Source organism: Lemur catta, chromosome 1 (genome assembly GCF_020740605.2).
Source record: "Lemur catta isolate mLemCat1 chromosome 1, mLemCat1.pri, whole genome shotgun sequence".
NCBI classification, from domain to species: domain Eukaryota; kingdom Metazoa; phylum Chordata; class Mammalia; order Primates; family Lemuridae; genus Lemur; species Lemur catta.
In genome coordinates this window covers 190131410-190158815 of record NC_059128.1, presented here as the reverse complement: position 1 = coordinate 190158815, position 27406 = coordinate 190131410, and the positions used below count along the sequence as shown (strand labels likewise).

At 38.4% G+C, this 27406-nt stretch overlaps 1 protein-coding gene across 2 annotated transcripts; it reads left to right on the top strand.

Annotated features, from left to right (window-relative positions):
* The first annotated feature begins 4556 nt into the window (after positions 1-4556).
* SPTSSB (serine palmitoyltransferase small subunit B) lies at positions 4557-23383 on the top strand. 2 transcript variants are annotated; one of them, XM_045556475.1, is made up of 2 exons: positions 4557-4649; positions 21812-23383. In XM_045556475.1, exon 2 carries the CDS (start codon positions 21844-21846, stop codon positions 22072-22074), a length of 231 nt encoding a protein of 76 aa, XP_045412431.1. In that variant the 5' UTR covers positions 4557-4649; positions 21812-21843; the 3' UTR covers positions 22075-23383. The 2 variants fall into 2 exon arrangements, with proteins under 2 accessions (XP_045412431.1, XP_045412439.1); XM_045556483.1 differs by lacking the exon at positions 4557-4649 and adding an exon at positions 14504-14602.
* Positions 23384-27406: the final 4023 nt, after the last annotated feature.

Genomic DNA, 27406 nt, shown 5'->3' with positions numbered 1-27406 from the left:
AGAGGAGAAGTGTTAAAGAATGTTCAGAGTAAAGATAGAAATAATCAAAAGACACCCCTGTTACAATGGAATTATTATGGAGCATTAGAATTCTCATTCATTTATTCAACACATTTTAATGGAACACCCACTATGTGCCAGGCACTGGGGGAACAAGACAAAGGAGGACTTTACTTCAAAGACCTTTCTTTCTAGAGGTTACATTCTATACCTCTTGATACAAAGTAGCTGAAGAACACAGGAATAAGGCCAACAACTTTCTGACCTGCCATCCTGACACCACCTCTAGACAGGGTTAGAGCCTCCTTCTCTGTCCCTGAGTACTCTGCACTTCCCTGTCATAGCACTGGCCACAGTGTGTGTGGATGCTTGCTTAATTATCCCTCCTCCTCTCTAGAAAGCGGCCTGAGAACTGTGACCATGTCTATCTTACTGACAGTTTATATCCCTCTTATATGCTTGCTAAATACTTGATCGAGTGGCTGGCTGGCTGGAAGGATGGATAAATGGATGACTTGAGTTATGATCAGAACTCTTTGCACAGAGAGGCAGCCTGGGAGAGTGATTAAGAGTGTGTGCTCTGCATTTGCTGTGTGATGTTGGGCCAGTTTTTAAAATTCCCAATGTCCCAGTTTCCTCATTTGTAAAATGGGTATAGAAATAGTGCCTCTATTACAGTGTTGTTAAGTGAATTGCATAAGGTAATGCATATAAAGTGCTTAGCAAAGTTCTAAAACAAATCACTCAATAAATATCTACTATTATCATCAGTATAGAATGGCAGCTTCTAGGTGACAATTTGCTATTCGGTATTGTATTCCTGCTCTTTTGGCTTCATTATAAGATTAAAGAATGTCAATTGGTAGCTTCAAGCTAAAGTTATCACTTTGAGTTCAAGATCTGTGAAAAGATATGAAAGACAATTTGGGAATAAATATGAGTAGCACATTGAACAAGAAAATTAAAAGGATTAGAAAAAGGAAGAAGGAAAAAAGTTCAAAATGGCATGTCCAAAGCAACATTTCTGGGGGAAATATACCTCTGTTCTCACACTTACATCCCCCATAGACAGTTTTTGAGTTGAATATATTGCTTACCAACCACAATGAAAATAAAATTTAGAAATAAATAAGTAAAAAGACTTCTAATCTAGTATTTAGCAACCATAAACTCTAAAGAACATAATTGACTCTCTGTTTAAAAGTTATAAAATAAATTAATTTTGTACTTTTAAATTTAAATATATATACACATATATATTTTTATGAGTGCATATATATATTTGTAAATAATGCAGAGAGGTATACATTTATGAATATTACTATTAGTATCATATCGTGCAAAGCTGCAATAGAAAAATTCAACAACTTCTTATAAGTATGGCCCAAGCTCTACATTTGTAATCAAACATAATATCATTACTACTCACTAATTTAGATGCTATGGAAAGTGCTTACTCAATTTTCATGGCCTTTGTGAATAATACATGTTAAATAGCCCTAGTTTCTTTTATAATGCTTTAAATAAGTTATTTCACAGTCTGGTCATGCAACCTATTAATCTAGTTATCTGTAATCATAAACAAGGCAACTCTTTACAAGATAACAAGCTATGGGTAGGGGAAGTATATTTGCTCTCTTACTTAGTTCTGTGCAGTTAAGTTGGAAGAATTCCACCTAATATTTGGCAGTATGTTTGAGACAATAAAATCTCATGTGTTTGATCTTCTAAGAATAGTGAACAGCTTCTCCTTTATTAACTCATACATTGAAGAGTAATTTTTAAGTAAAAATGACTTAGGGTCCCTTTATTGGTAGAAAAATTAGGCATAGAAGGAATATATAACTGAGCTCGATATTCCAGTTACCAACCATCCTTATTCCTTAAGGCTGCAAATGCTATGTCTACTTTACAATGGAGAGCTTGGGTCTTAAAATTTTAATAGTGTATTTTATTGCCTAAAACTTTAAACAAAGAAAAAAATCAATCAGGTTGGCCTAGTTCTGGTTTTGATGGGCAGGAAAATCAGCTTATAATTTAGAACAAAAGAAAAAGTTGTTCCACAGGTTTCCTCCATTTAGGAGGAAACAAACATCAATGCATACACAAAATAGGTGATACAGTTCCACTGTGACCTACTAACTTCCTTCCAGGCGAATTCTTTCTCCCAGACTCATAGATGTCACCCTTTCACCCACTTATATGTCTCTGAAGGGTTCCGTAGAGTCACCTAGAAGAAATCTCTTAGAAAAGACGAAATAAAAAGCATTTAAAAATAGGAGAAACAAATAATAGTTGTGATAAAAGTTACTTTTTTTTGGAACCATTACTAAGACCAGGTACCACTAAGGATCCTTTACCAATGCTATGTTGTTTAATCTCCATAACAATGCAGAAATAATTAATAATCTCCATGTTACTGATGACATAGTGATGTTCAGAGAAGTTAAACAACATTCTATCACTCAATAGCAAACTGCAGTTTGCCATTTTCAAAGTCCACACTTTTTTACTATGGCAAGAAAAGTTTTTAACAAAGCAAATCATTCTCCAGTGGGATATTTAATTCTTCTGTAGAAATCAATGTATATAACCTGAGCTTTTGTACCCCCAAGAAGAGCTGAAATAAAAAATAAAACAAAATAATAAAAAAATAAAAATAAAAATCTAATCCTACATTAAAAAAAAAGAAATATTACTTTAGAATTGATGAAATTTTAGTAATCTCTTCTTAAATGAGTAATCTCCTCATTCATAGCAACCCTCAGAAGGGGTTGTATAGTCTCTGCTTGAATAATTTTCCTAACAGAGCTTTCACTGCCTCACTAGGCAACCCATTCCTCTTAAGATACCTTTCATTGTTAAAGTTTTTCCTAAGATCCACCTCTGAAAGCAATAAAACAGTTCCAAATCTTTTCCTCTGTGACAGTCTATAACACCGTTTAAGACCTTTTAGATCTTTTAAGACCTCCACGACATGTTCTTCTCCCAAAATCTTCTTTCAGTGTTTCCCATAGGAAGCCTTATAAACCTTCCCCATCTAGTTTTCTATGGACGTGCTCAGCTAGCTGGAGTAACCGTTTTTAACAGCTAGAAGGATGCCAATCCAAAGCCAAGAGCCATAGACCCTGTGGCTCATCTGTGGTACAATACTTCTATAAATATAAGATAATATTGGATCATTTATTTGTCAACTATATTACGACTCTCTTGGTGCATAATGAACTTGAAATCAGGAAAAATTCCTTAAGTTTTTGTTGTTGTTGTTGTTGTTGTTGTTTTGAGACAAGGTCTTGCTCTGTCTCCTGGTCTAGAGCACAGTGGCATCACGATAGCTCACTGCAACCTCAAAATCCTGGGTTTAAGCGATCCTCCTGCCTCAGCCTCCCAAGTAGCTGGGACAACAGGCAGGCACACACCACCATGCCAGGCTAATTTTTCTAATTTTGTAGCAAAAGAGTCTCACTCTTTCTCAGGCCCGTCTCAAACTCCTAGCCTCAAATGATCCTCCCACCTCAGCCTCCCAAAGTGCTGGGATTATTGGCGTGAGCCACCACACCCGGCCACCTTAGTCTTTTTTACTTAAACTGCTCATAAGCCAAATTTCACCCATCTTACACTTGAGCAATTGATTTTTTTTAATGGAAGAACATGACCTTTTTATTTACCCCTAAGTTTTACCCTCAGACATTCTTGAGCTCTGCAGTCTGCTAAAACCCTTATACCTCCACCCTATAACTTGGGGTCATCCGCCAATTTGGCCATCCGTATCTTCCATAACTAAATTCATATGGACAAACATGCTCCAATGGTCAGGGAAAAATGCAAAGCCCTGTAGCTCATTACTGAAGACCCACTAGCCGTCTTTATGATGATTTATTAATTATTATACAAAACACTTTCACAAATATAATTGTATTTAATTCCCAATGCATAAGACACTGCCATTATTCTCTATGTGGGGAAAAAGACTGAAAAAGAACACAGGACTTGCCTGACTTGACAGAACTAATAAATGACAAAACAGGAACAAGCCTTTGGGCTTCTGACTGCATTCGATGTGTTTTTAAAGACAGATTTTTAAACATAATGACTAACCTAATCTCCTTTTCCTCCCCACCCCATGGATATTAACAGAGACTAATTAAAGTCGAGAAACATTTTCTACAAACAAAATCTCACCCAGAAACCCAATGTGCAAAGCAGATCCAAAGCGAGCTGCTCCAAAAGAAGCGAGATGGGGGCTCCCAGACCCTCTCTTTGTCCCACTTGGGCCTCCCCCAGCCTGGCACCTGCAGCATCCTGCAGTCCTCAGAGTACAATTGGGAATCACTAGCAGTGAGGACAGTGGTGTGTCCTCAAACCATGACCTTTTCTAAAAATAATTTTTAAAATAAGGCTACCTTGTCATGCCTTGTTTTGATAATATATTCTAGACTTTTGTGGGAGATAATCAGTCTAAGTGGTTTAATGACCTTTTTACATCGGACAGAATTGTTTTAACGTTTGAAGACATCTTTGGGTTTATGGAATTCAAATCTTTATTTCACAGATGAAGAAACAGCCACTAAGAGAGGAGAAGTAACCTATACAGGATCATTTTGTGAAGGAGCAAGGCCTAGGACCCAGAGCTGGAGCATCCTGGGCAGGTAAATTCTTCTCATGATATCCTGGACTCTTGCGTTTAGAAATCTGACCCCTTTGATTGCAAGATGACATCTTTAATAAGCTGTCTAGTTCTCTTTTAAGCCAATGCCAAACATTTATTATATACTGGATATTATGTTGACTACTTAAGATGATACTAAGAAGTAAAATGTGGCAATTAGCTTTAGTAATTAGGCCTTTAAAAAGTGGTCTTAGCTTACAGACATTACAGCTTCCTTTGAAATGTATGCAGAAAAATGTTTATGCAAAATTTGCCTACATTGCAAGGGGTTTGTAGCTGCCACCGTCCCCGCAAGTCCTTGACCTCCAGATTAAGAACCACTGGCCTGGAAGAAGCCGATCCCAGTACAAGTGCCAACGTTAGACTTGCGTCGCCGCAGCTACTACCTTATTTATGGGGCTGCTGGTTAAAGGGTGCTTCTGTTTCGACATCCTTCATCTTTTATTTAAATGGAGCAGCATCTTATCCTGGAAGACCTTTGGTACAAGAGAAGAATATATGTTTTAATAAGCATTTCATTAACTAGGTTGGACAAATTAAAAGAAAATATGGTAAAATGAAAACATTGTTTTCTAAAAATGTTAACAATGGAAGTGAGGATGATCACTATTCAAAACAGGATATTTAAGACTGTGCTTTCAGGGATCATTTCTATAGTTCGTTAAAAGAGGATAATCATTTTCTTTCTGGTTCCTTTATTTTTAAGAAAGAAAGAAAAGGAAACAAATGTTAAAAAAGCCCTAGATGCCACCTGCTCCCTTTTGTTCAATCTACAGTTAGAGTGCTCTATCAGCCAATGGAGAAAGGGAGAGGGAGTGTGAGCAAAGAAGTAGATTTATCGTATGAATGGTTGTTTCCTAATCCTTCCCCTTTTTTGCCACAATGTTTTAGATTTATGGCTTCAAAATGGTTGGCAACAGTTCTTCATTTCAAAATATTTTGGGAAGCTCGATATTTCCTTAAAATTATTGATAATAAGGCTTGATTTCACTAATTCAAAAAATACTTATTGGAAGCCTAGCATTTTAAAACACTATTTAGAAAATAAGCTGTATGGTGTAATGGGAAGAACACATTGGAATTATAGGATTCCAAGATTGAATTCAAGTGTTGATTTCTCCTGGGCTTCTGAAAATATGCAAAGTATAAAACTTAGCCTCAGTTTCCTCATCTTTAAATGAGGTAATGTATTTAAGGGGCTTAGTATAGTTATTTTTCTTTCATTTCTTTTTTTTTTTTTTTTTTTTTTTTTGAGACAAGTTCTCACTCTGTTGCTCAGGGTGGAGTGTAGTGGCATCATTATACCTCACTGCAGCCTCAAACACCTGGGCTCAAATGATCCTCCCACCTTGGCCTCCTAGGGTGCTGGGATTACAGCACACCCCACCAAACAGTTCTTAACATGTGTAAGGCACTCAGCAAAGAGCTGAGGTCTTTTTGTCTCCTTTGTAACAGCCACATCAGAATTGAATAAACATTCCAAAGAATAATCTCTCTAAAACTAGTCCTAAGTTAGTAACATGCTTTACCTTAAAAACGATCCCATTCTCTTTCATTCTTTGTCAGGTATTCATAATCTATCAATAGTATATTAGTATAGTGTGGTAGTAATTATAATAGCTAACATTCATTTAGCCCTTCCTACATATTATTCTAAATATTTTATAGTTTTTAATCTTCCCAATTGTATGAATGAAGCTCTGTTATCATTCCTATTTTCTAGTTTGGGAAATTGAGGGTCAGATTGGTTAAGTAACTTAGCCAGGGTCACAAGATGAGTAAGGGCAGACCCAGACAGGACCCAGAGCCCAATCCTGGAACTGCTGCACCACACTGCCCCTTATCAGGATTCTCACCCAGCTCCCCACATGGTCATCATGTGACCTTCGGCCTCAGTTTCTTCATCTTTAAAATAGGAATAATTTAAGTTAAGCATCTAGCTATTACAAACCACACTAATGCTCAAAAATGCTATTTCTATTCCTTGAAGAGAGTTCCACATTATAAAATTCTAGTGTCTTCATGGAAGATATCTGTATTTGCTTCCTAGGGCTGCTGTAACAAATTGCCATGGATTTGGTGGCTTAAAACAACAGAGATTTATTTTCTAATAGTTCTGAAGGCTAGAAGTCTGCAATTGAGGTGTGGGCAGGACTGTGCTCCCTCCAAAGGCTCTAGGGAGAATTCTTCCTCATTTCTTCCAGCTTCTGGTGGCTCTGGGCACTTCTTGGCTTGTGGCTACATAAGTCCAATCTCTGCCTCTGTCTTCACATGCCTTTCTCCTCTGTGTGTCTCTTCTAAGGACAGTTGTCACTGGATTTAAGGCTGACCTGGATAATCTAGAATGCTGTCTTGTTAAGATCCTTAACTTAATTTCATCTGCAAAGAACTGTATTCCAAACAGGATCACATTCACCAGTTCCAGGAAATGGACTTATCTTTTGGAGAGCTACCATCCAACCTACTACAATATCTTAATCCACATATTTTTATGTCCTGGGAGATTCCCTCTGGCAGTCTTCCTGACAACAATCCTACATTTATTCAAAAGAGGGAGTAGAACATTTTATCTCACCCTGTTTAGGTCTATAGTTAAGTGGTTACAAAATCTGTTGGTTGAAAATATTTTTTTAGATATGCTCAGTTGCCATTAGCCTTTTCCACATTCACCTGAGAACCAACAAAGTTCTTGGGAAACTAGCAGTTGTTACCTATCTAAAAGAAGAACAAGCTTGTAGCTGAGCACTCCACTTTGCACTAGAAGCATGTGGGTAGCCATGCATCTGGGAGCAGGTGAAGCAGACTGAAACCAGCAGTAATATGTCTGCACTGTTCTCCCCAGGAGAATCAGAAACCCACTTGGCTAAACTGTCAGTGAGACTTTTTCTTTCTTTTAGTGTATTATTTTGGCAACTCATTTCTAAGTGAAAAATTATAAAATCTAATTAGAGTAATTTAGTTGCCTAAAAGCAACATGCATTGACTGAATTCTGTGACCTCCTGCTTTCCCTTTTGATGTGCCCCTAACCCCATTCCATCCCTGAAACCACCTGACCTGGACCACAGCAGTGTGACCAATGAAGCAGCAAAATGTCCCTTGATCTGGGGATTGGCAGAGAGAGCACCTTAGTACTGCTGTTTGTCCCCAAAATCCTTGGAGTCAGGCTACCTCTCCACTCATATTTTTCAAAGCAGTACTAACTGGAATGCAGGAACAGGTCAGCTAAGGGCAGCGAAAGCGCAGGCGGCTAGATTACTGTTGTCACAAAATCACATCTATGAAAGTTCAATGTTGCTGGTCAGCAAAATAAGAAAAACACTGAACTCACCATCAGAAGCTTTCCAGACAGTGTAATAAGAAATAAAAATAAGCAGAAGAAGAAGGGGACAGGAAAATAAATAAGTAAAAACAAAAAAGTTTTATAAGCACATCTGTCCAATGTTCCCCCAAAAAGTGCAAAGAAAACAAGACAATTAGGATTAGAAAATACCAGAAAGGTCTTGGTTGACCAGCTGCCTGTACAACCAAATTTCCTGTGGCAGAACTCTGGGAACAAGTGCTCAGCAGATGTGTTTGCAACAAATCAATATTGCAGTAACTCATCTTCTTCACCCTCAAATTGTTCCTTGGATAAATGTCTTCAGTTTCTGAAGACTCATCAAATATAATGATAGGTAGGAATGAGATAAAGGCTTAATTTTTCACATCAGACTTCTAGCTCTTTAGAAAAACAGAGTCCTTTGAAACAAACAGCAGCAAGTAGTTTTTTTGTTTGTTTGTTTTACCAAACTGTGGATTTGATGGCTGGGGAAGATCTGAGGAAAAGAAGAAAAAGGCAGAACCGTCATGATGAGCAGAGAACATAGTCACCAGGAAAGGGGTTTATAATGACTACAGAAAAGTAGTTTTAGTCAAATGACTTAGCTGCTTTTCCACTCTGAGTCCCTGTTAAGTACTCTTGTTATTAAGGTCTTATGAGACCCTTATTTCACAGTATTTTTAAAAGCAGGTAAGCATATCATAGAATTTAGAATTCCCACAAATGCTAGAGGAGATTAAGCTACTAGAATTTCACCAATGCCAAGAATAAACCTATACATGTCAACTCTCCTCTCAGAGGTTCTTTGGAGTTTGCCAGTTCCAAGTTTTCCTCTTATATGCTGAAAGCCAAGAAGAAGGGAACGCCAGCTAGGACCTCACAATTATTATTCCAAGATTTTTGGAGTTGTTTGCTCAGCTTTGGATGGTACACCCATGCAATTTTGCTGCATTAATAATGCCCCACTCCAACTTGAGACTCTCAATGACTTTTAATAACTTTAAAAAAAATATTGTTCAGATTATTTCAAAGGTCATTTTTTAATTTCAGTCCTTAGTAATGTTTAGAGTTATTCATTGAATTTTTTTAAAGTTCTTAATCCTAGTAAAATATGTATAACATAAAATTTAAAATCTTAATCATTTTTAAGTGTAAAGTTGAGTAGTGTTAAATATATTTACATCGTTGTGCAACCAATCTCTAGAACTTTCTCATCTTGCAAAGTGAAACTCTATACCCATTAAACAACTCTGCATTCCCTCCCCGATTCTTAGCCCCTGGTAACTACCTTTCTACTTTCTATTTCTGTGGGTTTGACCCATGTAAGTGAAATCATATAGTATTTATCTTTTTGTGACGGGCTTATTCCACTTTAACAATAAGGTTCATCTATGTTGTAGTGTGTGCCAGAATCTTCTCCTTTTCAAAGGCTGAATAATATTCCACTAAAGGTACATACCACATTTTCTCTATCCATTCATTTGTCAATAGACATTTGGATTGCTTCCACCTTTTGACTTGTGAATAATGCTACTATAAATGTACAATGAGGGTATATTTAATGACTTTTAAAAATAACTTTTAATGACTTTAAGGCCATTGTTAAATTTTTAGCTCTGTTCACTATTTGCTTCCAAAAACAACTTGGCAGCCCTTGGCAACATATATTCAGTAGGAAATAACCACCTAGAAGCTATACTTTCCTCTTTCCTTCTTTATAGGATAATAAGGTTTGTTTCTTTTCTTTTCTTTTTTAATAAAATAGTAAAGAAGCTCATCCAAAAAAATGACATTGTAGCTAAACCTTGGCCCAGAAGCCCTACTCTTCCTTCCAGTATTGCCAGGAATAAACAGGGCTACTTGGCCTGTTTCCATGTTAGGAAATGAAAGGACATCAGGAAGAAGACAAGATATATTATCCCCTTAGTACAAATCTCTCTTCCTATTCATAACATCTACTCAACATTAATGTACTTGACACTCTTTTTAGTTTCAAAATTTATATCTTCCTTTTGGTAGCCATACAATATTGAGATTGATCTAATCTGAATTTAGTATTCCCTCTATTATGAAATTTTTTTGTTAAAGTCAAATTCCAAATTTTCTTTTCCAGCCAGAAGTTCTTCATTCAGAAATTCCTCTGCAGTCTGTCAGATTATGCCAAAAACAAGGACTGCTTTGAAATTGTAGTTACTCAACACATGCCATGTTGCACAATGTTGTCAGTTAATGGTTGGACTGGAAATACATGTTTCCTATTGTTCTGCTTTTGTTAATGTTAATAAAAATGGAAGCAATAAGACTGGTTTAGATAGCCACAAAACATTCTGCTCTTGTATGTAACATAAAACAGCACTGTACCAACAAGAACTTGGCTGAGTTGTTGGCAAGACTTTTCCCTTTAGTATATTATTTTAGTAATTCACTCCTAAGTACAATATTATAAGATTTAATTAGAGTAATTTAGTTGCCTAAAAGCAATTCTATGCTTGGATTTACAATTGCTTGTTTCTTACTATCTTGGGAGTCTGTAGAATTATCCAACTAATTCATAGATGTGTGGAGAAAGTTCCTTATTTGTTGTATGATTTTTTTCTTCCCTGGCTTTGATTCATCACAAACTTTTAAGTTGGTTTTTTAACTCCCACTAAAGACTTGGACTCCAAATCCTCACTTCTAGTCTGAAATCTAGTATTTACTTTGCTGTCAACATGAGGAACTGGTTGCCAAAGGAAGGCTGAGGAGTATTCTAAGATAGAAAGGAAATTGTACAAAAGGTGTTAAACAAGGATGGAATTTTCTGTGGGGCACAGAAAACATTGGGGTGACCCATAGAAAACCTAAAACAAAATATCTGAGAAGTGGGAAACCAATAAACCCTTGTGCCTAATTTCTTACACAGACACAGTATGATGTTATGTCATTAACCCTACCAACATAAATCACATTCAGGTCTCTGATGCAATAAGAAATCATGTGTCTTTGAATCTCTGTGAATCAAGTTGTGCTCACATGAATCAAGTTGTGCTCACATGTGACTAGGCCTCCAAGATAAGAACCATCTCGTAAGATTGTGCAGTGCACAGCCCACACAATGGTATGTGGTGGCCCTGCCCAAGACACATTTGAAAATTTGTTTAGAGATTGCAATTCCTTTCGAGTAGTGTTTTGCAGTAGTGACTACATAAATGCATTAATGTATTTATTTATTCATTTTTATGCACTAGACACTTCAGTTAGCAAACATAAAAGGACTGGGCTTTTTTCCTATTAAATATACAAACCATTCTATTGTTGATATTTTACAAAGACTCTTTGAGTCTATAATTTAATAAAATCTTGTACATGGCTTAAAGTTGTAACAATCCACAAGTAAAACAACAGATACTATAATTCCTATGACTATTACTTAAGAGCCAAAACCCATCCTGTTTCTTATTATATCACTGAGATGGTCTTAGAGACAATTATCAATTATCTTCATTTTACATGTGGAGAAACTGTGACAGAAAGATTTTGGAACTTGCCCAAGGACACAAAGTAAACTAAATAAATAAAATAAAGAGAGGAGCTGGGCGCAGTGGCTCACGCCTGTAATCCTGGCACTCTGGGAATCTGAGGCGGGAGGATCGCTTGAGGTCAGGAGTTTGAGACCAGCTTGAGCAATAGCGAGACCCCATTTCTATTAAAAATAGAAAAATTAGCCGGGCATGATGGTGTGTGCTTGTAGCCCCAGCTACTTGGGAAACTGAGGCAGGAGATATGCTTGAGCCCAGGACTTTGAGGTTGCTGTGAGCGAGGCTGATGCCAGGGTGCTCTAACCCAGGTGACAGAGTGAGACTCCATCTCAAACAAACAAAAAAAAAAAAGAAATGAAAGAAAGAAAGCAAAGGAGCTTCAACAGAATTCAAGTCTTCAAGTGTCTAGATGTTCCCAGCCTTGGATTTTTTCTATTAGAACCACTTTCTTACCTACCAATCTTAAATTATTACTCACCTAGTGTGAGCACTTGTAAAAGCCATTTTAATGGGATTTAAAATCACTTCACAAGTGTTTCCTATTCCCCACAGAGTACATGAACTTTTAACATTATGAGAAAGTAAAAAAGCATTTGTTATTTTTTTTTTAAATTTAGCACCATCTTCCTTCTGTCCTTCAAAAAGACAGATTGTACTGAATTTGTAGAAAACAGTCTGTCTAAAACTCAGTGCCTGAAAGCAGACAATGAGAATTCATAAGCACCTTTTATGGGCCCCACATGTGCTATGGAAAAATTAAATAAATCCAAGTGTGGTTCCTGCCCTCAATAACCTTACAATTCAGTCAGTCAGTCAGTCAGCCAACTGACCAGATCACCAGCCCAGCCCTGGTGATAAAAAGATGGATGCCATACATTCCCAGTATTCAAAGACCTTATAGTTTTGTGGGGAAACAGATTGTGCATGGCTAAAAATGTTGTTACAATGATCAAACATAAAAGAAAGCAATATATTTTCCTTTGCAGGGGTAGGAGGGATCTTCTGATAATGTTTCCTAGAAGGGAGGATGTAGGAGCTAGGTCTTAAAGGTAAACAGGATTTTGCCTGACAGAGAAGGGGCACAAGAAAAGTTCTAGAAAAGAAGAGATCATGAACTAAAACATGGAAGCTTTAGAACTAATGGCATTCAGTGGGAGAGTTGAGAGATGAAGCTACAGAGGTGGAGAAATCAAACCTTGCAGGTCCATAAATGGAAGGTATCATTTCATAGGAAATGGAGAGCCTTTGAAGGTTTTCGAGCAGAGAAATGAATCTGTAAGTTTAGACAATTAATTCTAGAAGCAGCATGGAAGATTGTAAGGTAAAAAGGAGAGAAGTTGTCGGCTATTTCATTAGTTCAAGCAAGAAATGGAGAGAGTCCACAGTACTGTCCAATAAAATTTTCTGTAATGATGAAAATATTCTGTATCTATGCTGTCCAAAATGGTAGCCACTAGCCACACGTGGCTATTGAACATTAGATGTTTGAATTGCCATGTATGGCTGCCATATCGACAATGCAGAGACATCTTAGAGAAGCTAGCACTTGAGTTAAACTTCAAAGTAGGGGTTTTCCAGCTGCAGTTTGCAATGATGGATTAAGAAATCAATGTAGCATTAATAGTTCACAATTGCAATGTTTTTTGCTGAAAGAAGAGAATAACATAGAATAGGGTATATAATTGACTAGAATAGCCTAGAATAAATATAATAAAACTGAATAGAATAGAAAACTATCTGTCTGCACTGCAAAGTATTATTTTGAAAGATGGTTGTTTCAGTTATATGACTATGTGTATATGTGTGTACATCGGACCACAATGTAAAATATATCTTTTCCTCTCTATTGCGTTTAGAAATGTTTAAAAGCCAGTCTGTTATACAAGGGGATTATTTATCTGTGTACAGAGTTATTGGGAAAAGTTTTCCAGAAGGAAAGAATAGCATAAGCAAAGTTCACTGTAGTTTAGAATAAAGATAACTCTGGACCTTTCAAGAGCTTCCTAATTATTCTTTTTCTTTTGAAACTTTTAAATAGACGTTATTTTTGAGAACAGCTTTAGAGTTACAGAAAAATCAAGAAGATAGTGCAGAGAGTTCCCATATACCCTGCACCATTTCCTCTTTTAAAAGCTTACATTAGTGTCACATATTTGTTAAGATTAATGGGCCTATGTGGATATACTATTATTAACTAAAGTCCTTGCTCAGATTTCCTTAGTTTTTACCTAATGTCCTCTTTCTGTTTCAGGATTCCAGCTGGGATACCACATTACAGTTAGTCATCATGTCTCCTTAGGCTCCTCTTGGCTGTGGCCATTTTTTTCACACTTTGCTTGTTTTTGACGACCTTCAGAGTTTTGGGGGAGTACTGCTCAGGTATCTTGTAGGATGTCCCACTATTGGAATTTGTCTGATGTTTTTCATGATTAGACTGAGAATATTGGTTATTGAGAGGAAAACCACAGAAGTAAAGTGCCATTTTCATGACATTGTATCATGGCTACATACTATCAACAAGATCAATCCCCATCGGCATTGACCTTGATCGACTGGCTGAGGTAGTGCCAATAAGTCTTCTTCACTGCAAAGTCAGTCCTTTTCATCCCCCTTTCCATACTTTATTCCATACTGTATCACTATGTTCTTAATATTTTAAAAAATGAATTAATTAAAGAAAGGCCTGCACTTGAGTAAGTCATATTGAGCTCTTTCCAAAGAAAGCCACTCTGAGTACAGAAACAGGCTCTTTTTGGCATCTCTTTCTGCACATGCAGGGAACTTTCATCACTCCTCAGATTTTCAGGTTCCAAATATGAAGCACAAAAAAAAAAAGCTGAGTGATTGATGTAGAATTCCAAAATGAGTTGAGAAGGAGTTAACCCAAAATCAATTGCAGGTCCTTCTGACTTTTGAGCCCCTGATCCTGATGTTCTGGAAGTAAATTTAAACCAAAATTTGTTAAATTTTTTTTTCCCCAGGAGGCTAGCTACTTTTCAGAAAGGGAAACTCCCTACTGAGAAAATCCAATAATTTGGAGTACCTTTTTTTCAGGCAGGGGAGAACTGCAGGATCACATCTACCATATTCCCAAGGTAAATGCCATTGTACCAAATCACCTGCTTCTCATCTTTTTTTTTTTTTTTTGAGACAGAGTCTCACTTTGTTGCCAGGGCGAGCATGAGTGCCGTGGTGTCAGCCTAGCTCACAGCAACCTCAAACTCCTGGGCTTAAGCGATCCTACTGCCTCAGCCTCCAAAGTAGCTGGGACTCCAGGCATGCGCCACCATGCCCAGCTAATTTTTTCTATATATATTTTTAGTTGTCCAGATAATTTTTTTTTATTTCTATTTTTAGTAGAGACGGGGTCTCGCTCAGGCTGGTCTCGAACTCCTGACCTTGAGTGATACACCGGCTTCGGCCTCCCAGAGGGCTAGGATTACAGGCGTGAGCCACCACGCCCGGCCTCCTTCTCATCTTTCATTGCAATTGCCTAACTTCCTACCACTCCTGTTCCCAAGGACGAAAAACAACAAAAAGCTCCTTCAGCAGGCCCAGTCACTATCTTCCTGCAAGCTCCCCTCAACAGTGTTCTCATTTTGTGACACATACACATGGGTTCATGTTAACACATGTATTTTTTTAATTGCAACATTTATTCACTGTTTTCTCCATACAGGCCAGAACAAAGTTCTGCCCCTGAATCACATGAGTCATAAATCCCAGCTCTTCTGCCTCTCAGTCTGGGAGAGCAGATGAAACTTTATCTCCTTCTCCACTGCACAAAAACCTAGTGAGAGAAAAATCAACACCCATTGATAAAGGGCAGTAACATTGAGAAACAAGAAATAGTCACTTACTCTCCATTCAGTTATAAAACAACCTCTTAGGGGACATCCAAGTCCCTAAGATATTCCACTGTTTCAGTGTCCCTATTCATTCAGTAGATTCCCTTTAGGATTCAGTCTCGCCCTCTGGTTCCCAGGACTCTAATAATCCTCCTCCTCCTTCCTCCCCACAACTCAGCAAAGCCCTGCTTTGGGCCTTTCATTCATGCTAAGATGTACATCCTAATAAGGACGTTAGGTTTTGCCAGTTCCCAGTAATATTTGTAATACATAAGCATTCAGAACTTCAGTTGCTGGATGAGAATCTGAACTACAGAATTATAGGAAAAAGTCTTAAATAAGGAAGTAACAGGGCCTGGGGAAACTAAGCAAGGGTAGGGCTGAGACCTCCCCACTAGCCTTCACACCCAGCCCCATGTCCTCACTCGGCTCTGAGGTGATCACTACCTTAGTCTTCAAAGACCACAGAAAACCTCTATTGAAATTTCCACTTCTTCATCCAGTGTCAATTTACAGGATATTCCTCACCTGGATCAGTCACGTCAACTTGGCATGACAAACCAATTTAACAGCAATTCAATGTTACCCCTTAAAGAAAAGGCTTGGTCCTGATTTGACTTAGGAAATCTCTGTGGTCCATCCAGCCACTAGTATTCTAGGATTCCACTTCAGCTACTTAAAACAGGTGGTACATATTGCTTAAAATATACATTGGTGGAATGTACTTAGCTGAATTATAATCCTTGAGGGCAATGGCCATGACTGTCATGGTCACCATGGAATATCCAATTTCGAGTACAATTTCCAGCATGCTAATAATTATTTTTAATAAATAAATGGGAGCAAGGGAGAGAGGAAAGCCTTTCTCCAGTCAGATTCTATCTTCTTGTCTAAGTACCTGCTCCACATGCAAGTCTCTGGAATTTGTGCTTTACTTGCATTCCTGCTATTTCTCAGAGCAACCCAAAGCAGTAGGGATTCTTATCTCCATTTTACAGGTGAGGAGACTGAGGCCAAGGGTAATTCAGTTAACTGTCCCAAAGTTACACAGCCAGTAAGTGGAGGAGTCAGGGTTTGCACAAAGGTCTTATTCCAAAATCCATACTCTGCATTATGTAAGTGCAATAAAAGCACTTTCTAAACTACAGATAACCTTATAAAACTATAAATTGTTTAATTGCTAGAGAAACTCTGATAAACCAAATATATTAGGCACATTTGAAGGTGCTACTATACTGGTGCTTCCTGAAGGAGACTTTAACACGTTTTTAAAACAATAGCTCAGAGAAAGGCTTTCCTCAGGCTTGATAATCCATTCCTGAAGGTAACAATGCTGACCTTTGCCATACCCCCCACTTCTTACAAGGAATTTCTACTGCTCTGTCTTCTACCAGGACTTCCTGAAAAGCACAATCACCAGAATGATGGACTCCTTTAAAAGCTCCTAGTTTTCTCCATGCACCCAAGGGTATTGTCTTAGTTCAGGCTGCTATAACAGGACAGGGTGACTTATAAACAATAGAAATTTGTTTTCTCCCATATCTGGAGACTGAGATGTCCAAGACCAAGGTATTAGCAGGTTCAGTGTCTGATCAGGGCCCAATTCCTGGTTCATAGACAGCCGTCTTCTTGCTGTAACCTCACATGTCAGAAGGGGCAAGGGAGCTCTCGAGGGTCTCTTTTATAATGGTTCTGATCCCAAATCGCTGGACACCTCCTGGAGGCCCAACCCCCTAATGCCATCACCTTAAGGGTTAGGATTTCAAGATGTGAACTGAAGGGGGACATAAACGTTCAGTCTATAGCAAGTCGCATCACACAGTTTCAGCATGTTAAAGTCAAACTGCATCCAGGCCACTGTACCCCTGAAGACATACCACAGTCTGCTTAGGCAGTGCTACCTTTGAATACACAACCTCATTAAAGATCTAAGAGCGCTTTTTTAAAAGTCATCAAGTTGAAAGGAAAAATTAAAAAAAAAACTACTCTCTCTCCCTCTTTTTCATATATGGGAAATCATCTTTTAAAAAACACATAACTGAAAACAGGAGATTCGTGGTGTGCTTGAGTAAAGTAAACATTTGAAGTTCTTTGTTTAGCTTTGCTGAGACATAATTCCATCTTTTTAAGGTAGTGGGTAAATTAATTTCACCTTTCATTGTGAAAATTTAAGACTTTAAGATGTTTGCTGTCATCTAGTTCTAGGATACTGTGGATAATTAATTTAGTGGCATTTCTACCATCTTATTTCACCAAATTCAACCTCTTTTTCTAACTTCCCCCCATTTAGTGCTCATTCTTGGCCCCTCAATCACTGCACGTTTGTTTTGTGGTCCAGTCTGCTGTTGCCTAGAAGAGCACCCTGTGCCTGCATTGCTTTGGGAGGACAGAGTCCTTCTCGAGCCACTACTATTCAGAAGGAGCCACGTAGCAGGACTCCAGATGTATTTGTTCAGTGAATGAATGAATTCTCCTACCCACATTTCTCACCAAATTGCCTAAAGTGTTTTTTTTAAATCTTGCATGTAGTCTCATAGGAGATAAGAAAATGGACTCACAAGGAAATATATCACCTAAGCAAATCCAGAACCTAAAAATAGTTCATATTCTAACAATAGATTGTAGCAGATGGTTTACCAACTCTCTCTCTCTCTCACCTTTCATAATAAGAAATGACAAATAAACCATCTTTAAAATTCTTTCTCATCAATAAGGGAAAAATGCATCCAAGAGGGCCAACCACTACTGAGTCTCATGACTCAGACTTCATGAGACTGAAGTGAGATATGACAATAAAAGCACTTTTTACATGTCAGAGCTGGCTATTTAGAGGGCTGGGATTATAGAAACTGGCAAGAAAAATTTTTTTAGAAACCTCAACTGCCTATGTTGTTGGCAGTGTGAAAGTATATTTAAAATGGCCAGCTTTCAAGTCATTGCAGATTTGGAGTATTTGTGACCAAGATCTTACTGTGTACCCACCTTTGGTGTAATGCACGTTTATATGCTTGTTATCTGTTATTTCCTTGATTGAATGGTTGATTGATTGCTTGACTTTTAGCAGTTTAAAACAATGAACATTGATTATCTTGAAGTTTCTATGGCTCAGGAATCTGGACATAGCTTAACTGGATGCCTTCGGATCAGGATCTCTCACAAGGCTGTAATCAAGGTGTCAGGCTAAGGCTGCACAAGCAAGAAATTTAATTTTAAAAGAGAAAGCACTGGCCAGGAGATTAATTAGTGCATTTCTTTTTTAGATATGGCATCTCACTATGTTGGCTAGGCTGGACTTGAAATCCAGGGCTCAAGGGATCTGTCCACTTCAGCCTCCCAAGTAGCTGGGATTACAGATGTGTCACCACAACTAGCTTAAATAGGGCATTTTTAAAAGCTACAATGTATGGAGAAAAAGTCAATGATATTTCTAAATGAGCAATATTATTTCATTTGTAAAAGTGAAAAGGGTTTTAAGAATATTTTAAACAGGTTCCCAGTATACTGATGATTCTGAAAGAATAACACTCATGGGAAGAGTAGAGGCATAGATTTTCTGAAGCAATTGGTGTCCAAAATCATCTTAATTTGGTTCCAGAATGTAGTATGACCATGTGAACTTAAAGCCTCCTCCTCTGGAACCCACCATAACATTCCTCTGTTAATACTCTCTGGAGTGCCCCTGACTCATAGGTTGAAGACAAGATAGCCTATCCAACTCAGCCCTAGAGCTCCTGGCCTCACGCTGGCCATCCACACCTCTGCAGTTTGGTCACATTCCCTGCTCCCTGTGCTCCAATCCCTGGCCCCCTTGACTGCCTACCCTGCTTCTTCTCACCTCCAACCTTGCACAAGCTCTCCCCTCTGTCTTGGCCATTCTCCCCACCTCACCACCCATTTTCTCTGTTTGACTCATAATCATCCCTTGGCCCTTATCTCTCATATCTCTTCCTGAGAGCCATGTTCAGGCCGGACCAGATTTCCCACAGCCCCTTAAATACTGCACTTGTCCTTGAGAGGACTTAAGGCCCCTCTAAAAGAGGCTACATACAGTGTCCGCCTATTTGCCCTTTCATCCCTTCTGCTACGTGAGGACACAGCATTCAAGGTGCCACCTTAGAAGCAGAGACAGGGCCCTCATTAGACAGTGAACTTGCCAGCACCTTGATCTTGAACTTCCCAGCCTCCAGAACTGTGAAATAAATTTCTATTATTTATAAATTACCCAGGCTCAGGTATTTTGTTATAACAGTACAAACAGACGAAGATACACTCCTCTGTCACTCATATCCTCCAAGGCCTAATCCGCTTCATCTTTGTTCTTTCGCTGCAACCAGAGTTGGGAGAGAAAAAGAACATTGGAGATAACTTCTCACTGAAGCCCACCTACCAGGACCAGGCATTTAAATCCACTTATTTAGTTCTTAGTCTGGCTTCTAGGAAACGTGGGAGTCTGACTTTTCTTTTCATAAGAAAGTAAAAATGCTTCTGTTTTGTATTTATCTGTTTGTCTGGATTATCCTGCTCATTATTACAGATAATTATGACCTGGTCACACATGGACTTTTCATTTTAAGTTTTTGTGCAAATGAGTCTAGGTGACATAGTAAGATCCCATCTCTACAAAAAAAAAAAAGAAAGGAAAGAAAAAATAGGTGGTGGCTATGCATGTACAGTCCCAGCCACTCAGGAAGGTGAGACAGGAGGATCACTTGGGCCCAGGAGTTTGAGGCCAGCAGTGAGCTATGATTGCACCTCTGCACTCCAGCCTGGGCAGCAGAGCAAGACCCTGTTTCAAAAAAAAAAACGTTTGTGGAAATTATCTTTGTCAAAATAGATTACTTTTTATCAAGGCCAAGCTGTATGAAAAATCAATAATCGCTAACTGTATCCTACTTACATTGGGACCATGATTACTCTATAATTATTTTTTAAGTTGATTACTTATCATTCATTCATTTACTCATTCATTCAACAAATATTTACTGATGACCATCTTTGTGCCAAGCATTGTACAAGGATCAATGAGGGTCTTCCTGTAGCCTAAGCAGTCCACAGCCTTATAGAACAAAAGCATCTTACTTTTACTGAAAAGAGGATTAAAGGAAAAAAGAAACATTTTCAGGTTAGAAGATAGAAGTGACCTGCAAAAAATTTTAACTGTGATTGGAGTAGTAAAATTTATCAAAGCAGACTTACATCATGTGGCACCATCATATTCTTAGGAGTAAGAAGAGTCACAAAAGTGAGCCTGTATGTCCATAGACACCCACCGCCATGCCCGTGAAAGACTGCAAGGTCCTCCCAGGAATCTTTCTAAGATCACGAATCTTTCTAAGAAATGATAGGTACTCTTCTTTCTGGGAAGTTTTACATGTGGTTATGACTGTGATCCTATCTGAAGCACAAAAAAACACTTCCATGGTTTCCATGAGTTCTGTACCACAAAACCCAATGATCACCCAAAAGTACACTGTGAGCTTCCCATTTGTTTTGGGAGCCCCCAAGACCCACATGTTCAGTGATTCACTAGAAAGACTCACAGGACTCAATATATATTTATCCTCACAGCTAAGGTATATTATAGTAAAAAAAAAATACACAACGGGATCAACAAGGAAAAGAAGACATAGGCAGAATCCAGAGAAATCCATGTCCAGGCTTCTGCTGCTCCCATGAGTAGAGACACTGAGTGTTTGTCTCTCTCTATCAGCAAAAAGTGCAGTACTGTATGTGCAACGTTTCTGCCCAGGGAGACACACTGGAGACTCAGCAACCAACGTTTATGTTGGGGCTGGTCATGTGGGCACCCTTTGACCAGCAATTGATTACCAAAGTTCCAGACTACCAGAATAAAATAAGGGTTCACTATAAATTACATTGTTTGTACAGTCTAAGCACAGTGAGTCATCCTTATCTGTTAGAGAATGGAGAGAACATTCCAAAAGCCAAGTCTCAGATGCCAGCCAAGGACCAAACTTGCAAGCAGGTCCTTCTGAAAAGGGCTTGCTATATTATCCTTTTTCTGCACACTACTTTTTAATTCTTCTGTGAGAATATGTGCTGTAGGAAATAGAAAAATTCACATTTATCTCTCTTTGTATACATGGCTAAGGAAAATGTTAGCTAGCCTCAATTTCTAGGTACTGTTATCACTAGAGTTATTTCTACCAATTATCATTTTTAAATAGATATTATCATTATTAATATTATTATTGTCAATTTTAGTAATAATTATTAGTAGTGACAATATTATTATTATCAGTTTCTATAATTATTAATGTATATAATCAACATATTGTATATTATTTCTATATAATATTCATATTAATAATCCATTCAATGATCTTTAACATTCTTTGAAAGATTTTTAACATGCTGAGATCATGAAACTTTAAAGAGATTCTGTGTTTGGTTCCTTATTTTATTTTTCCTCTAATCTGTTACGTTCTTTAACAGGGCAAACTTTCTGCAGCTTAAAGGAGCCAACCATGGATTTCAGGCGTGTGAAGGAATATTTCTCCTGGCTCTACTATCAATACCAAATCATTAGTTGCTGTGCTGTCTTGGAGCCCTGGGAGCGATCTATGTTCAACACCATCTTACTAACTATTTTTGCTATGGTTGTATACACTGCCTATGTCTTTATCCCAATCCACATTCGCCTGGCTTGGGAATTTTTCTCAAAAATATGCGGATATCACAGTACAATTTCTAACTGATCTTGTTTGCATTTTGTGAAATGGCATTGTGTATTTATATGTTGCTTACAAACTTATGGATTTAGGTGACTACTATGTCTTCTTTCACTATTTGACCTGAAAAGCCCTCTCTTCTCTATGCACTCTTATATCTTGCCTGGAGTTTGAAATAGAAGCCTCTTTAGTTTCTTTTATACGTGCTTCATTGCACATCAGACCATAGAAAACACCATGACTTTACCTCACATACCATGTTCATTCAACGCAAATTTATGACTTTAGATTTTTTTTTAGTCAGGACAATTTCATATAAATTTTTTTTGGAAAATAGGCTCTTAAGAGACCTACCAGAATCATATTTAAAGCGTTCCCTTGACACCTATTCTATACTGAAGAATATATTTTAAAAAAATTCTTCAAAAGCTACTGTCAGAAGTATCCTATCTTTGTTTACAATGTATACAATATGTGAATATATGGACCCCCTAAAGTCTTATTTTCTAGTAAACTGCAAATAACTAAAATTCTTTTACTTCAAATGCAAAAGAATAGGCTGGAGGCAATTATTTGCTTTCATACATGGTTCATGAATTGTTTTAAATGCCTCTTAAAGTCTGACTTTGTAATGGTTTAAAATTGACAATGTTGATTTTAGATAAACAAGTAAGTATTATAATACAAAATAAGTTTAAGTGTAAGAAACAAAAATATAATCAAAGTAAATTCAGATGTTGTGGCTTGTGATGTTGCTTTTGCCTTGCATGATGGGGGTAAAAGAGAAAAGAAATTTTTTCTTTCTGTGCTTTCATTCAGTGGAGGGAAAAAAAAAAAAAACCCATGCATGTATTGGGCTGCAGGAAGAAAAGCTAATAAATAGGCTGGAAGTAATATTCTACCAGCAGGAACTCAACAGCTCTAGTTAAATGCTTTGATATAGTGGCTCCTTTGCAAAGCAGAAACAAGATTTATTAAATTTCCTTCAAGTGTTTATCATAAAAACAAATGTAAGTTTTCAGTTATACTGCTGAATCAAATGTGAATGCCAAAGACCAACCCTTGCAGTTTTGCTTTCCTCCCAATAAATATTAATGTTAGTAATTCAGGAGGGTAAAAATGTAAATAGGTTTTGGACAAGATTTGCACCCTTGTTTGTGTTATGAAAAAAAAAATTTCCAGGGCAATCTGGAGAGAAAGATGTTTGGCATGCCAAATTAACTTGCATGTTTGTTAAAAAACAAAAAACAAACATACGTTTTAAAGAGAAACCAGATCTGAAGATGTATTTGTTGATTTTTGTCAAATAAAATTAAGTTTAATTTTATAAGTAAAATACCTACTTCTAGATTTACTTTTTCCTCATATTGCATGAAATATCTAGGTGGTTATGCCATATTTCTTCCCAAACTTATCATTTCTTGCCAATCCAATGTGGCGACTAATCTAAAAATGGTAGGGTAAAATTAACATCTATCAAGGGTCTTCTCCATGCTAGACACATTTTACGTGTGGAAGTGGGTATTAAAGTCTCCCACTTACAGGTAAGGAGCCTGGAACTTGGAAAACTTAAATTTCTTGCTCAAGGTCAGTTAGCTACTAGCAGCATAGCAAGGATGTAAATTCAGGTCAGGACAACACTGGGCCTTGCAAATATTTGGCACATGAAAGCCCAGGGGAGGACGACAAGAACACAAGAAAGTTGATGGAATGGGGGTCATCAACATGCCAGAAAGCAGAACCCCATCAAAAAAAAGAGGTAAAGGCATAAGGAGTCAGTCAAGGTTGGAGGAACAATAAGCCCAGGTCCCAGCTGCTACCTTTGCTGCGGGACCTGAAACGCTGTGGTCACCCATTTCTATGCTTCCCTGGCCCACATGCCTACTTTGAAAGATTGCTTTCACTTTTAAATATTTAACAGAGGATTCTCCGTTAAGCATGAACTTGGATGCATTCCCAGTTCACAATGATTCAACACCCTTATACACATGGACCCCTGCTAAGCACTCTTGGAATTCAATCACAAAGACACTGCATTGACCTTCTCAAAATCCTCCTTCTAAAAATAAGAGAGTTAAAATAAACATGAATAGACACAGCAAAGCTTAATAAAGGATTATTGCACAGCACTGCCCCAGGATGTCACTTCGAAGGTGTTGCCTCTGAGCAATTGAAATAATAAATACAGGGTCCAAAATCATAATCAAATATAGTTTGGGGGGAAAAACCCTATCTGCAGGCACTAGGGAAGAAGGGTAAGCTCTGTCTGCCCCGCCTGCTCTGTAGATTTTCTAGACTTGGCAGAGATGTCTTCATCTTGACCACAGTTAGCCTAGCTTAGAAACACTTTTTGTGCATTTTTCTTTTGCTTCTATTACTTGGATACTTCAATGGTGTATAGCTGAGGTCCCCACCCCACAGGATGTGGACTGGTACCGGTCCGTGGCCTGTTAGGGATTGGGCCGCAGAGCTCTGCTGCCTGCCCCTCCCCTCTCCTGTCCGTGGAAAAATTGTTTTCCATGAAACGTAGGAACCGGGGCCCCACAGTAGGAGGAGTGAGTGAAGCTTCATCTACATTTACAGCTGCTCCCCATAGCCTGAGTTCCGCCTCCCCTCATCCTCTTAGTCTGTGGAGAAATTGTCTTCCATGAAACCAGTCCCTGGTGCCAAAAACGTTGGGGACTGCTGCTGTATACGAACTTTAAAAACAAGGAAAGCCAAAGGTTCCATGGTTCCAGTGGGCTTGCATCTGTCACTTGCTGAACTAGGAATCACAAAATGTTCTTTCCCTGGTGTTGGCCAAGTCAACAATTGCATTTATCTGCTTGTACAACAAAAACAGAAAATGCCAAGAAGTCAGTTTTAACATCAAGATAACACTACCCAGTATCTACTGGAGATAAAGAAGATTTGTCTTTATTTCTAAATCCCCAATATCTAGTCCAGTGCCTGGTACAGGGCTTGGCAGATAGACACCTGGGAGAATATTACGTAGTTCCCAGACCCTGTGCCCACACAAAAACAAGGGAGGTCAGTGCCTGTGTTGGGCCAACCTGAGAACAGACTGCTCCTGGCTATGGAATAAAGGAGTGGAACACCTTCATTCATTCAACAAATTTAATAGAAGTTACCTATGTATCGATGGACAGATAGAAGAATGGAGTGATGATTAAATATGGGCTGAAGAAAATAGAATACAAACTAGGGTGGTAGATATTCAGGTGTTCATTATAAAATTCTTTTCACTATATATTTGAAAATTTTATTTAAAAAGTGGTAAGGGATAAAAGCCTGCTATGTACTAGTCATTGGGCTTGGTACTAGAAAATAAAGATACAGAAACAACCCTGAATGTTGACCATACGATCTGCTAGTCAAGATGACTGGGAAAAAAAAAAAAAAAACACAAGCAAAATATTTATGATTTGTGAGAACATTTTTTAAAAAAAACAGCGGAGTACTGGAGAGACAGTGCTGGGTGGTTAAGGATGGTGGAGTACTGGGGGTGAAGGGAACACATTTCTTCTAGCTGCAGCAGAGTAGGATCAAAACTTCTCTCATTGCAGGACTCTAAATGGGGAGTGAGGTGGGAGGGATGTGGTGTCATTTACACTGTAAGAAAATGGCACTGGCTGTGGTTTGGGAGCAGACGGGACAGGGGCATGAGTCAGGGCAGGGAGACCCAACACAGCTTTTGCAGAGGAGAGGGGGACTAAGGTGGTGGCCTCAGAGTCCGAAGAGGTGGGTGGTCTGATTTGACAGAGATTTTGGAGCCAGAAAGTCTTGCTGATGGCTTGGCTCAAGGGGATAATTCCATTAACTATCCAATTTTTTGTTTTTAAACATCTAACCCATTCAAGGGAAATTTCCTCCTTATTCTGGAAAAGTTATTTCCAGAGCTAATTCGGCTGCCTTTAAGAGAAAATAAAAACCTTCTTGAAAGGTTGAAGAAAACAAATTTTTTACATTTTTACTATTTTTCCAGTTTCTAAAACTTCACTGTACCTCATCAAGAGTCCTTATACATTTGATTAGAAGAAAGGACTTTGATTTTCCACCGTGAAACAGAATGTAATTCTCTAGGTACTTTGCATCATCAACGCTGACTAACCAAAATATCAATGGCATGGTTGTTCCAAGGCATTAAATTATTCTAGCATTCATTCTAGAGCTTGAACAGGCTGAGAGCAAACATAAGAGTGTAGATTCCCTTTGATTCATCCCTGAATTATTATGACGGCAATAGCAAAAGTAATAACATTGGGAAGACAGTAATGGTGGGGCTGGGAGGGCAAAGCTAGCCAATTCTTAATTTTAGTTATTTGCTTAGAAATTATAAGGAAATGAGAGGCAGAGGGAGTTCCAAAATAAAATTACAGTTGCCTTTACTATAATAACAAAGCTTATTTCTGTAGCTTTTTTGTGAGCTTTTGTAAGCAATTACTGTGTGTTCCATTGACACTATTCACACTTATAATCACTTCCCTATGAAACTTAAAATTCGAATTGCTCATTTTTATTATTGTACTTTTGTTCCACTCTGAGGGAGGGGAAAGTGCTGATGGAGGTAGCATTTTACCCGGATGTGTGACTGGGGGGAAGGGAGGAATGTCCCTAGACTGCAAAACAGAGAGGAGAGTGCCACTGTCTGTCCCCTCCATCCGCCTCTGCCTGAAACAACCACACCCACAATATGGCAGAGAAATTTCCTGGATTTCGTGGTCCTGAGGGTTAGGTGCTATAGTCTGGATATTTAACCCTCCAGACCTTGTGTTGAAATTTGGTCCCCAGTGTTGGAGGTGGGGCCTAATGGGAGGTGTTTGGGTCATGGGGGTAGATCCCTCACGAACAGCTTGGTGCCATCCTCCCCGTAATAAGGATGGCATCAAGCTGTTCCCATGAGATATGGCTGTTAAAAAGACCCCAGAACCTCCACCCCATTCCTCCAGCTCTGCTTCCTTTCTTGCTGTGTGATCCTCTTTGCCTTCCACCATGAGTAGAAGCAGCATGGAGCCCTCACCAGAAGCAGATGCTGACACCATGCTTCTTGTACAGCCTGCAGAAATAAATAAACCAAATAAACCTCTTTTACTTATAAGTTACCCAGCCTCGGGTATTCCTTTATAACAACAAAAACAGACTTGAGACGTTAGGGATGCCACAGTTGAGAAGAGCCCCATGTCACTGAGCTCCAGTGATGTTTCAGTGATTGAATTTCCAAGAGACCCAGAGAAAGGGACAAAAGGGGGTGGAGAGGGAAGAGAGAGACAGAGGAAGGGAAGGAAGGAGACTGGAGGAGGGGAGGGAAGAGAAAAAAGGAAAGAAGAGTGAAGGAAAAAGGAAGAAACACTTTCCTTTT

Excerpts from the sequence above, each read along its gene's own strand:
- SPTSSB (XM_045556475.1), top strand. The coding sequence starts at position 21,844 with ATGGATTTCAGGCGTGTGAAGGAATATTTCTCCTGGCTCTACTATCAA.